At 37.2% G+C, this 14,292-nt stretch overlaps 1 protein-coding gene across 1 annotated transcript in view; it reads right to left on the reverse strand.

Moving 5' to 3' along the window:
- Positions 1-14,292, reverse strand: part of LOC144628480 (tolloid-like protein 2) — a 32,777-nt gene that overhangs the window by 3,947 nt on the left and 14,538 nt on the right. Inside the window, exons 9-15 of the mRNA XM_078486586.1 lie at positions 11,387-11,458; positions 10,725-10,796; positions 5,640-5,711; positions 4,759-4,827; positions 2,545-2,616; positions 2,094-2,165; positions 1,283-1,354 (exon numbers count right to left, since the gene is read on the reverse strand). Of these exons, the coding sequence (XP_078342712.1) occupies positions 1,283-1,354; positions 2,094-2,165; positions 2,545-2,616; positions 4,759-4,827; positions 5,640-5,711; positions 10,725-10,796; positions 11,387-11,458 (501 nt within the window). The remainder of the gene's footprint in view (positions 1-1,282; positions 1,355-2,093; positions 2,166-2,544; positions 2,617-4,758; positions 4,828-5,639; positions 5,712-10,724; positions 10,797-11,386; positions 11,459-14,292) is intronic.

Consider the following 14,292-nt stretch of genomic DNA (forward strand, 5'->3'; position numbering starts at 1 on the left):
GGAATCAACGTAAATACGTTTACCGAATTACGGCCGCGAATATTTTTGAAGACTGAAAGGATTCAGCGTATCACCGAATTACGGCGAGCAATTTTGAAGACTTCGAAAGACTGAACGAAGTGATGAACGTAGCGAAATAAATTTACCGGCCGATTCACGGCCAGCTCAATATTTTCCGAAAGACGGCTTGGCATGTCGAAGACGAAAGCTTGGATAATTTATCGAATATTACGGCCGGGAGTTTTGAAGACTGAACGGACGCAACGTAAATATAAAATTTACCGAAGCATACAATATTACTTACAATATGACACACATTTTCCAAAACACGGCCGGGAATGTCGAAGACGAAAGCTTATGTCAGTTTTCCTCGAATTTGCGGCCGACATTTTTGAACACGAAACGGGCTCAACGTAAAAATAAATTAACCAAATTACAGCCGCTAACAAGTATGCGTGAACCTGTCACGTTTCTGCACGTTTTGTTGAGTTTTATCCGGCGATGAATATTTATGGTTTGAAATGTTCGCCGTTGTAATTTGTTCATTAGGTACAATGTTCTTTTTATCACTATATCACTGTATATATATCACTGATGTTATACACTGAGTTTATCTCTTTGTGGACCGGTGTTGATTCGCTTCGGCAAATATATATACTGGTTTGAGGAAAAGCCGTTTCGTCTTCACAGTTTCAGCCGGTAAATAAATTTGTGTCGAGTCCGTTTTGTCTTCAGGCCGTGCTATTTTCGTTGAGTCCGTTCAGTCTTCAAAATTCCCGGCCGTCATTCGGTAAACTTATTTACGTTGATTCCGTCCAGTGTTCTAAATTACCGGCAGACTTTCGCCTCAACCGTAAACGAAATGAACAAAATTATATTTTTGCCGTAAAAACAACACTTTAGCGTGCCTTCGCATCGTATTCAGTCAAGCGAAGAGTTAAAATTGCCCTTCACTGTGATTGGTTGCCTGACCAAGGAACTCCAATTCTTTTGTTTAAAACTTGTCTTGTGATTGGCTAAAAAACGTTGGGTGGCCCCGGTTGAGTTCGTTTCACTGTAAGTTCAAGAGTGATTTTATCATCGATGTCGAAGAGCAGATAAGAATTTACAATTTGAGAAGAATGTGAGGTTTCAGGAATAACACTCCAAACACTTAACAGTATTTTATCCGGAAACAGTAAACATTAAAAACAAAACTGCCAATTTAACAGCAAACAATAAAGTCATGAGAAAATAACACTAAACATTAAAACCCATTCAGACCCTCTTAAAACATACGAACATTTTTCTGAAGTAAGGGTTGTCGGCAAAGGCATCGTTTGAGAAAGATGTTATCATGTTGTCTTGCAAATATCTGAAAGGTAATCAATTAATAATACTCGGCATAATTAATTCAGACAATCCGTCAGTAAAGAAAAAGGGGGCTAAGACTTACACCTTAATTCGAAACTGGCACAACTGTCCGCCTTAGAGAGGTGTCCGCCTCATGGAGAGCCGAGGTAATGTATCACCAGTAGCGAGGTGCTAAGGTGCTGAGGTGCTAAACCAGAATGGCTATATGCACAGTGGAAAATTTACGTGCTTAAACGAATTACGGTTTAAACCTATTACCTTTATTTACTGGTCCCAACTTTACAGTTACATAACATCTGCAGGCTATTTGACCGCAGAATCTTTAACATGCTTTTTTACAAGTTTAACAAAATTATCTTCATTTTATTTATAAACGCATATGTTTCACTGAAATGCTGTTAACAGACTGTGACAACATTATTTAAAACATGCTATTTAAAGTGCCCTATTTATATTTTTGTTATCGGATATCTTATTATTTTCATTGGATGTCACTTATAAATAAGTTCCCTGTTCCAATTTGCTCTGTTATAGTCAGGCCTGTTAAGCAATTTGTCCAAATATATGGGGGGATACTAACATTTCCATAATTTTAACAGATGTTGCCAAAAACATTTAAATGTACAAAAATCATCTATTCACCTAAATAACATTTTTGGTATTTTTGCACGGATTTGCATGATATAGAAATACATTTCCTGTGGGCCTGCTTAAATGGCACTATTGTAATACATACTTACATAGCAACAGTCGCGTTTAAGCCCCAAAACACATTCTTGGGTAGATATTTTATTTTGTTGTGCGATAGATCCCTGCAAATAGCAGACCTTAAATTAGCCACACCAAAATGTTATCGGGATGATGTACTCGGGGCAGCTTTTCATTTATCTTTAGCAGTTTTCAGGTTTTAAATACTTTGATGGTTTGATTACTTTTTCACTTTGGCAACATGGGAATGAAGGGTTTCACCTAGATTCAATAAATTTCACTGTAGTATACATTTTTTTCAACACCAAGGCATAATATATGTGTTTTTGCTCATTAAAGGTGAAACAAGCGTTATGCTTTCTAAACCGAATTAAAGATGCGTTGTAGAAAAGTTTGAACCGATTGAAAAAAAAAAAACGTGTCTGTTAATACTAAAGAACAACACAGGGATTTTTAAATAACTTTAATGATAAACAAGCTTACAGGAGAAACAACTTAGAAGCATTGGAGAATAGGCCAGAAGGAAGGTTTTCGATATTATTAAAACTAATCCACCTGTGACAGAAAGGAGAGAACATTGTTATTTTCACGTGGGTCATTGTACATGAAAAGGTGCGATTATACCTGGATATAATATAACTTTCATGACATTACTGTAATCAGTCAATCAATCCATCAATGAATCAATCAATCAGTCAATCAAGCAGATATTCAATCAAACAATCAATCAATCAATCAATCAATCAATCAATCAAACGGTCAGTCAATCAGTCAATCCTATCTATCCATCGCTCGATTGAATGGTAAAGCAATAAATCGACCGTATCATAAAGGAAATCTTCGACCGGCTGTCAACATTGGTAGCAAAAAGCTATTACTTTATTAACTAGCTTTTCAGGTTCGCGTAAAACTCCGTGTGATAAATTACTCTCAAGCTTATCTACATCTCTTAATGTCAGTTACCAGCACACGAACCGCCACTGCTTTATACTGTTTATTACTCTTTGTGTCTTATTTATTTGTGTTTTTTTATGTTTTATCCGCATCTGCAACAACAGAACGCATAAGTTTGTACCGCGGAAAACAAGAATAAACGCACATTAGTTTGCACTGCGATTTTCGCCAAAAATGTATACCAAACGTTATTTATAAATACCGTTTAATTTGTTTTTTTTCTCTTGTATTTTTTTTTTTCCTGATAAACTTGTTGAGGAGAGTGACAATGGTATCCAGCACATTCCAGCTCTCATGTGTTATTTAGTCATACTACAAATCTCTTTATATGCCACTGCTGTCAATTAAAAAAAAGCACAACCTGTTAAGCGATGATTGGGAATTTTTTTATACCATAATTAGCCATGTTCAAAACGAGCAGGGGACTGGGTACGAATATTCAATATCGATTGCACTGAAAAACCGGGCCGTCATCTGAAAGAGCATCCAAAAATTAGTAACTCAACCAAATTTGAGAGTTATTGGTTTAAACGCAAAGGCATGAAACTCTTTTAAAAATCGTTAAAATAAGAGAGTTTAGTATGGCTGGATGGACAGCTGTCCCTCCAATCCATACTAAGCTCTCTTATTTTAGCAATTTCTAAAAGTAAACCATACCTATGCGTTTAAACCAATAACTCTCAAATTTGGTTGAGTTACTAATTTTTGGATGCTCTTTGAGATGACGGGCCCAGTTTTTCAGTGCAATCGATATTGAATATTCGTACCCAGTCCCCTGCTCGTTTTGAACATGGCTAATTGTAGCAGCGACTAATGAAGACTTGTAGTACTGACCAATCAAAGTATAAGAACTGAAAAATGTTTGGAACCGTTGTCAGCCTCCTTAAGGTGTCTTAAGGTCGCGCAGGACCCTTGCTCATTAATAAATTCGTTAGCCAAATTTTTTGTTGGAGTGCTATCTTGTAAAGCTTTAATTCACTACATTTTGAACACTGATTCCTCTAAAATTTAACAAGGATATTCGGGGATGATGGAATTACATCATGATTGTCCTTATACTGAGAGATGATCGTTGTCTGTGATGTTACAAGCCCTTAAAAGTTTAACTGCAGATAATGCGATTTTGTGTCCAAGTTTTCAGCTAGCACAGCGCACCGAATTAAATGATTATATATCCCAGTGATAAATCATAACCTCTTTTGTGCTATGGCTAGAACGAAATTTTCGATTTCAAAAACTGCTACAAGTTAATGGCTTCTAAGAGAGCAAAAATGTGAAATCTAAACTTTGAAACGTGCTATCTTCATTTTGAGAAGGAAATTTAAAAATTCGCTCTAGTCATAGCACAATAGAGTACATCAAGTTTATGTTCCTCGCGAATCAACTTTTGACATTCTATATCGGCGGAGAAAACTTGGACACAAAATTGCAGGTTTTGAGGCTTCCGAAGACCTTCCGAATCAATGTTTACAACAACGTGTGATATATTCAAAGCTGTGAATCTAATTAGGATAATTCCCTATGTTCCAGCGCACGTGGCACAAAGCTGAGAACAATTACTAGTAATTACTTGTACAAAAGAGTTTAAAAACAAACATTCTCATGAATATTTCGTTTCTTGTCGGCTTCAGTCGTCCGGCAGTTCGTGCATACTCTTTAAATAAATACATACTAATGACTGCAAGGGTCCTGCGCGACCCTAAGAAGTATTTTTTATAGATACAGCCAATGCATGAAACCTACAAAAGCAATAAGGGGATAGAGGAAAAGGCATTTTTGTCAAGCTTGGTGATATTGTTTGATTCCAGATGCCTGCAAACAAAGACGAGAAAATTAATGAGTAATAACAACAGCGATTCCAATTTCTCAAGAGCTATACTTGAAAAGAATAAAGAACAAAGGCGCAAGACCATAGGATAATAAGAATTATTATAAATTAGAATTACTTTGAAACATGTGATTGGTCGAGAGCATTCAGTGAATATACAGTAGCATGTGAACTCGACATGATAACCCAATATCTGCAGCAGATATGGGGTTATCATGTCGAGTTCAAAGTCCGCCTAGTTTCCAAGCCCCTCGTCCGTGTAGTGCTGTCAAACTTTTGAAAATATGGCTGAGCGATTCGCCTCCGTTGCCGAAGAGGAACTAAAATTTTTGATCGAGAACAAAGATTCTAAAAACACCAAGAGAACAACAAATCAAGTGTAAAAATTTCTGAATGATTATTTGAGGGAGAAGAACCTGGAGGAACCACAAGATATAAAACCGCTTTGGCCGATGTTCTGACGAAGTTTTACGCCGGCGCTAGAAAAAGTGATGGCAGTCTTCGTTTGCAAATTGCTTGAAAACGTATAATAAAACAATTATTGAATTCGGTTTTCGCATGATATCTTGAATTATCAAAACCTCGTGTCTGCGTTATCTGCCTCAGTCTTCGGCTTCGGCAGATAACACAGACCTCGGTTTTGATAATTCACGATATCATGCTCAACCTCATCCAATAATTGCTTATTACTAGCATCTTGGTATTTTGTTGTTTATTGTTTAATAAAGTTCTTCTTAAAATCTAGAATAATCATGTTGTAGGCATATCAGTGATAACACACCACTTATTTACTTACAGCTGATCTATTTTCGTAAGATAAGCAAATACATCAGCATCCAGGGTATGGATATTGTTTGAATCCAGATACCTGCCATCGAGCGTCAGATAGATAAGTGTATGATTATTTTTCTTCTTAAAAAAAATATCGAAAAAAAAAACTAAGCTGTCTCTATATAAATTCAAAGGAAAGGAACACAGGCATCGTGTTTTCGAGGCGACAAAGGAACTGCAGTTGCAGTGCAAAATCGCAAAGAACTACCTTAAAGAGGCCTAAAGCCAGATTAAAGGCAAATACCACAATGGCGGTGAGTTCTGCCGGCGAGTTCCCCACGATCCCACCGGCGATTGTACAACACGCGTTGATTACGAATGTGATCAACTGAGATACCGTAAACTATCTAGTGATATGAAAAAGAACAACAACAAACACACACACACACACACACACACACACACTAAGAAACATCTATTTGGTACAGAAAATACGTAAACCAAAGCCCCCACCACCTGCGCGACCTAATCTACAAAACTAGGCCATTGCCAATATCTGGGTAATGATGGGTAGACGATCAGCTGCAGCCTCATCTCGTGCAGAAACCACCATCTTGTCGGAAGGAATATAATGAAATCAATACCAACCAAACACTACCTGGGATACCTTGTTGGTCACCTGAGATCTTGAGATATTGTTACCTGCATACTGCAGAATATTAAGTAGACTAGCCTACAAGTCGTCGAGCTCAAAAGAGAGGTCACAGGAAACGCGAAGCGAACTACTTTACGAAAGGCTCACAACATACTTATAAACAACTACGCGAGAATGAAATGAAAACTGTTCTTACGTTTATGAAAAAAATGCTCACATGCAACAACCTTTCGTTCCAAGGAAACCATTTTGTCCAACAAACTGGAACCGCTATGGAAACCAAGAGGGTGCCTACTTATACTCACCTCTATACGGGACGACTAAAGAGAAAATGCTAGAGCTCACTATTCTTAAACCGCTGGTGTGGCTGAGATACATCGAATACATCAATTTCCTCTGAGCTCTTTGTCAAACCAGACCTTACCGATTTTTTGCCGTATGTAATAGTTTTGATCCACACATTAAATCTGAACAAACGGTTTTATCACGCGTCATCCCCTTCTTGACTTATAGGTAATTCTAGAGAACATCAAGATCAAAATCGTCCTCTACACCACGGACAATCACTCATTCCTTTACTGGACCAGCTGCCATCTGCGCTACACCAAGATTGCCATTCTATAAAGCATGGCCTTAGTTTTACAGGGGAGCTTTGTCTTTAATATCTAAACATATTGGTGTTCCTAAATTCTACAATACCAGAACTTTCGGAACAAGGCTCAATTTCCGCCACTCTCTTGTAAACGACCTGACTACAACTGCACTAGGTTTTTTATTATGTATTTCATTTTTATTTTCCAATAATTGAAAGTCACGATCGATTTCTCGACTTTTTCTACGAACACCAGCGGCAGTATGCGATAAAACAAACTTAACAACAAAACAAGTAATGTGTTTCGTCAACAGCGAATGCTCGTAACGAAAAATCTTATCTTACCTATTTTAATATCAAAAATTATTTAAAACTCTGGTGATCCGTGCATGACAGAATAGCCGTTGTTTTTAATGTTTCTTTATTCGCCTTGCAGTGTGTCGTTATTCAGCACTATTCCGGCGATATTGCATTTAGATTAGCAACGATTCGGAGTCGGATGGCCACAATATTCCAATCGCAAGATTCACGAAGACGTCTGCTTCTGAAATAAGTACTTTCGAGCCTTAATGTGATGCTGACTTGACTTTTCAAGTCCAAACACTTTACAAACTTTCCCTTACTAAGTTTTCACATTATCCGTCGCTGTTTTCCCTACGTAACTTGTACTGCGCCTTCACGCCTGGTGGTTCTGGTCTTTTCTGAGCCTAACTCTTTCTTGGCTCAAATACGTATACGCAGACGTTACTTTTTGGGGGAGTGAGACGACAGCCGGAAATGCGTCTGCGTTCGCAGGCTATTTGATTGGTTGATCTATCAATGTTTGGTAGGTTTGACAAGTTTGAATAATTTACTAGAAAACGAGGATTTCCAAAGCGCTTCAAAATGGAGGACGATAGGCAGCTATCTTCACGAGCCAAATTCGGCCAGTTGCATCGAGACTACACACACGAAACTTAACAAGAACTGCAAGCAGTTTATAATCGTGCGGGTAATGTTCGACCACCTGACCTCTTTCAGTGCTTTGGCTTAAAGACACGGCGCCGCACAGTAAAATCTTAAGAAAAGCAGTCACTTGAGAAACACAAAAGTCGTGTTTGCGTTAGTCACGGAGTGAACGTGACATGAATTTCCTTTACCACATCATCTTTTGCTTTTTAAAACCACATGCCTAGCCGGAAAAATGCCTGCTTACGCATGCAAATATTTATTTTGTTCCGAATGTTCAATAAAATAAACCCAAACCAGTTCATTTAAAAGAAAGCCAAATCACGTCAAAATAAAGAGTAGACTAAGGCCATCCCATTGAGCAGGAGGGCATTTTGCGTGCGCATGCGTCGATATGGACTAGTGCGCACGACAGAGAAGTTCTGCTATTGATTGTTTACATATTTTCCACAATTTATGGCCTAATTTCTAGCTCAAAATGAAACGTGTTTTAAGTTTTACTTGCTGTATACAATACTAAGAGTCCTTGCTTTATCTTCTGACAACAACAAGCAAAGTTTGGTGTCGGCGTGCTGTTTATCTGATCGACTTTGGCTATGTGTATTAAACATTGCACGTGGACAAAATGGCGACCGAATGTCGAGAACCTAAATACCTTGCCCATGTTTTTAATAGCCGGGAAGATCTAAACGGACAAAGCGCTACGGCTACTTAGTACTAAAGTATAAAACAGAAGTTTTAACTATACGATGTTATAATCAAGTATCCCGGGTTTGAGCGAGTGGTCATGATTTTGTTCAGATTTGTCATAAAACTACAATTTAGTCGTTCTCACAATGCAAAAATCTCAAAATCTAGCCTTGATCTCCAGCGTCTACCGATGATATATGGAGCCTGAAGTACTTAAATTATCGTCTAATGCTGCAAAGGTAGCGTTAAAAAATGGTCAATTGTGGAAATTTTTAGCTTTCTTTAACGTACGTTCTCGCTGGTTTATCCTAACAGAGAAACTATCGTTTGTGATTATTTCCTTAAACGTGAGCATTGGTCAAAATAACTTCACATTTCGATGATACCACAATTATTCTGTTGAACAAGAAAAGAATAACTGCGATCGGTCTTAATTTTAAAGTGTTATGGTAATTCTTTGCTGGTAGACTATTTGTTTACATTTTACTATGTTAATTAGTACATTTTTGGCTCCTTTATCAAAATCTAGCCTTGATCACCAGTCAAAAAATAGCATGAAACGAACAAGCGATATATATATTTTTCAGAAACGTTCTAATAACTGCTGTATAAAATGTCTTAAGAAATAATTTTTAACTATAAACAATGTTATTTTCAATTTTAAGTTTGATGTTCATTCTGTTATAACGGCTGTTTTACTTCTGTGTCGCCTAAATGTGTTTTAAAGAACTGCAGTTCTTGTTCCAGGAAACCCTGTTTGCCAGTCGAGGGCAAGTTGACTTTGCTTTAGAGTCATCAGTGAACTGCATTATTATGTGCAGAACACCCAAACATGTCTTTCCCCTCAGGGAAAACCCTTTTCTTTGGTGGCCGTCCCTTTGGGCAAAAAATCTCCCGACAAGCTATAATATTGCTCGTACGCTGCCTGTATTACAGCAATTGATTTGATGTGAAGTTTTGATCCTAATATATCACACTCCAGCACACGGATAAATGTTTTCCTCTTTTTACGGCCTGTTTGATTTTTGTCGGTGAAGGCTTTCCTACCTGTCCCACATATTTTCCCATTATTTGCAACAATGATCCCAAAGCAGGCCAGAAAATCTGCTTTATAAGAGCCTTGCCACACACAAAACACTTTTTCTTAGCGAAATTTACGTCTATATTAAATTATGTGACGATAACCAGTACAAAAAACAAAGTTTGAATCTTCCGCGCCATTTTTATTCCCAAGATCACGCGGTCTTTGTACAGCGGTTGCACGCATGCGCCCGCAAAATGCCCTCCTGCTATCCCATTGTGTTTCTCCGTTGAGCGTCTTTCGACAAGCTTTTGGTAATTCCCCTGGCGCGATGACGTGTATCCCGTGCTTTGACACATTCTTGCTGAGCTTGCAACTTACGTTTCGATTCTCAAAATACCGTAAACTCAAAACAAAAATTGGGATATCTAGAAAATAAGTCGTCGTTTTGCAATATTTAACACGTTCCGGGTAAATTGTACGACTTGTACTCGCTCCGAGCCAAACGCTTGAGTAACACAACAATAAATATTTCACACAAACAGAGCGCAGAGTATTCAAACAGAAAATAGGTGAATGATTATTTATAGCTACAAGCGAGAGATCGCGTGACATGGGTCTGACGTAGTGGTAGTTTTAAATAGCTTGGACATGTCCAAGCGGTCTTTGTTTTCGCTATGTGATTATATTCAACCCTCTCTTCTTGTAAAATATGGAATGGAACAAAATTATACATTTCAGAGAGCAGAGTGTTCATGTTAAACGCGAGTGATCGGCTGATTGCTATTAAATATTAAATCTTGCGTGACTGTTACAGAAGAGCCGGCTGGGCCGCGTGGGTCTGGATCGATTTACCGACAAAACAAAAAAATCTGACACAGATTATGAATCGGGCCCAGGCCCCGCCCGATTAATAAGCCGTTTGTGTACATGCTGGATTTTCTCATACTTGAAAACAAAAGAAAAAAATGGGTAGTTTTTTTGTAGTTCGAAAAAAAAAAAATAATTTTACACATCACGCACCGTAAACATCTTCTGTTTGATCAACTTGTTTCTTTTTGCTAGGAGTTTCCGATCTTTTTAGACTTTTCAGCATTGTTTTAGCTGGTATTTTAAAACCAGCTGTTTATACTAGTCCGAGACAAGGCAGAATATGAGGTTTAAACATTTGAATCATCAAATGAATTATTCACGTCAAACTTACAGCGTCTCTAAACTCTTTAGAGAGGAAAACATATCCGCTGAAAGGTCTTGAATATTGTTTGAAGTCAAATACCTTTACATTGGAAGGTAATTTATACCAAAATGAGAACTTCAACCAAAATTATAACATTTTAGGTAATGGATGATATGGTTGAATCATTTTTGGCCATTGTTCTCTATGTCTTTGTGTTCAAACGTAGTGTTATTAATTTGCCAGACTGCTGCTTGTTACAGATCGCATCGAATAAAATCGAAACAAATCGAAAACAAACAAAATAGATAGAGGAACATGAATTACTTGCTTCTAAAATCAGTGTACAAAATGATGCAACATCAAACCACAGAGATCTACAAATTCACATAGAAACAGTATCCTGCGTCGATTGGCCAACCATTTTTATCCTCGATAACTTATTTCTCACAGGTGCTCAATTATTCTATTTTGATATGAAACAACATATTAACTGATGGACTTTTAAAATTATTGGAGCTCAAATTCCAGCCAGAAAAAACGTAAAGGAATTTAATTTACATGTATCTCAATGAGAAAAAAAACGCGTAAAACGTGGTAACAAGAATATATAGGGAAGGAAGATGCTTAGAGGACTAGTTAGGGAACTGGAAGGTTGCTAATTAGTCTTTACATAAATAGCAAAACCTTACAGTTTATATAAACGTTTAAGAGGAGAGAATACATCTCCTGTGAAGTTTTGAATATTGTTTAAACTTAAATCTCTGCAAAAAAGAAGATAAAAAAAAGTGAGAACCAAAACACGCAAAGAATAATATTTCTTTCTTACAATACCAAGGTAAATATGTGCAACGTAAAGTCAATGAGCTAATGAACAGAATAGTGTTCTTTTTTTGCCGTAATGACTTAAATCTCCATTGATAAATAACTCTTCACTTCTTTCAAGAAAGTAAGCGATTGTTAGGACAAAAAGTCTTCAATTTCACCCAACTTGCTTAAAAAAAGTCGTTTGCTGTAACTAGAAAATTATGAAGCTTTTTACTTCAATATGTGGTGTTATGCGCATGGACACTTTTAACTTGAGAAAGGGCTTACGAACAATACAGAGAACCGGATCCTGGTGGTCTGCGCATCATCAAGAAAAACCTCCCAGGACAAAAAATTTAAAGGGAGATGGGGTCAAAGAGAATTATTTTAAGCTTACCATTTAAAGACAACGATAGAATGAAAGTTATATTCAAAAAACGCTGAAAATTTGACTTAAATGTTAGAAATACCAGGGATTTTCGCCAAACAGCAACGAAAAGCATGTTTTCCTGGCACAATTGGTAAAAAGGGCAGCAAAAAAGCATTTTTAACCCTATTCAAACCGGGCTTTTTTATCTTTTCAGATCGGGGGAGGGGGAGGGGGGAGGGGGTGATTCTGCCTCCCTTCGTAACTTCCTGAATATTAAAACAATCACAATCAAACTTAGAGGATATATAGTATATCCGAAAATTTAACTTTTGATACACGTCACTTGCGATGATGACCTCATACATGTGACACTTACATCATGATGTCAAAAGAGCCGCCATCTTAGATCCGCCTACTTAGATTTCAAAATGTTTCACAAACGTCAGAAAACCACACAGAATTACTGAAAAGTACTCAAAATCCAGTAAAAAGTGCAAAGAAACCGTAAAAAGGTGAAAATAATTGCATTAAGGTTAATTTTCATTAATAGGAACACAAAGATGACAAATTTGCGAAGACAGGCCTGTCAAAAATCCGTTGCCATGATAACGTCAAGTGCCGACACAGCAACTCATCCTACCAAATTCTTTCCAGATAAATTTTAGATAACTCGCAAAGTCTGGCGGCGTTCAGTTGAATTTTTAACAAATTTTAATCGTTCAAAATCAGCGCGGGCACTTTTCGCCCTCCCCCCGGTCTAGAAAGGGTTAAAATTGAATGTTCGTCATTTCGACGCTGTGTAGTTATTCCATTTTCCAGTACGCAGGTTGACTTGACAAGATCTTTACAGTCACCAAAGGAAAATAAAAAATGATTGATTTCCTGCCAGTTTAATAGCATTGCATGTAAAATCGCATTTGAGCAAAGCGGTGATGTTACGACTTGCGGTTGCCTCATTTTTTTTTTCAAGTAACTGGAAGAAAGGTATTCAAAAATGGTTAACGATAACTTTCGAAAAACGCTCAGGGTTTTCACCAAATCCTTTCTGAAAAAAAGATACAAACCTAAGATATTTTAAAGTTATTTCTAAGTTATATAAAGAGTTTGAATCCCAGCCTTTCAAATCGTGTAAAACATACAGATAGAGTAAGCTTGTAAGGTTGAAAAATACTTTCTTATGAAGCTTTTGAATACCGTTCGATCTCAGCATCCTGAAAAGATGAAGAGTTGTTACAAATGCTTTAAGTTTTGCCACTATCGAAAATGACTACTACACTTGTCATAATGAATTTGTCGGTTGAAAGTAGGCCTTTAATGTTAGTCAGCTCGATGTCATTGGCTTGTAAAACAATCATTACAATCATTAATTATTATTTACCCTTTCTTTGTTTCAACTTCTGTCACAAAGGCCTCTTAGTTACAAAACCGAGAAAAAGCTTAACTATTATTTTTTAAGCGATCACTTATAAGTCTTATCAAACGTACAGGTCTGTTAAATGTGAAAGAGCGGAAAATACGCCTGGAGTAGGGTTTCGAATATCGTTTGACTCAAAATACCTATAAAAAATGTAAAAAAAAGCTTTCAGTTGAGCATGGGGTAGGTGGGGAGGTGACATTAATAAGAAGCAAAGCACAGAATTGATAAAAAAATAGATTTAAGTTCTTTAACAAAATTAAACTTACAGATAACTTAAACTTTTAAGATGAGAGAATAAGTCTTCGGTTATGTTGTTAATGTTGTTTGAGCTCAAATCCCTGCATAGAAGAGAAAAAAATGCAAGAACGGCAACACTTATAGAGCTTGGGTGAGAGGGCAGATTAGACAAACTGGAAGGAAGGCACGTGAAGAACTGAAAAGAGGATTGGGAGATTGTCAATGGGTTGTTAGATAACTAGCAGATACGTACAGAACACTTAAATGTTTAAGAGGGGAGAAGACGTCTCCGGTAATGTTTTGAATATTGTTTGAACTCAAATTTCTGCAAAGAAAAGAGAGGAGAGAGAGGGTATAGACGTAAACAATTATAGAACTTGCGATATAACACCGGTTATATAAAAGTTTTTTTTTTTAATTTACCAACCAATTATACGAACACCTCCGCTTCCAAGCAAACAGGTCAATAGGGTCGGGCTTTAACCTCGAAGCGAGTAGGAATATTTCTACTTTTCCCCACGCAACACAATCCCACTCAATGAAAGACAGCACAGCACAAAACAACGAAATGAAACACACCACGCAGCGTACCCCGTGTCACCAAACGCAACGCAACACAAAACAACACGATACAACATACTTCATGGGCGATCATAATATGAACTAAAGAACTTAAACAGAAAGGATATGAACTGTACACACCAAAAAATGGCGAGATTTTTTTCTTTACTATATATCTTATAGTTTCCCATGTGGAAAACTGTTAC

Source organism: Oculina patagonica, chromosome 10 (genome assembly GCF_052425735.1).
Source record: "Oculina patagonica isolate OP01 chromosome 10, crgOcupat, whole genome shotgun sequence".
NCBI lineage: Eukaryota > Metazoa > Cnidaria > Anthozoa > Scleractinia > Oculinidae > Oculina > Oculina patagonica.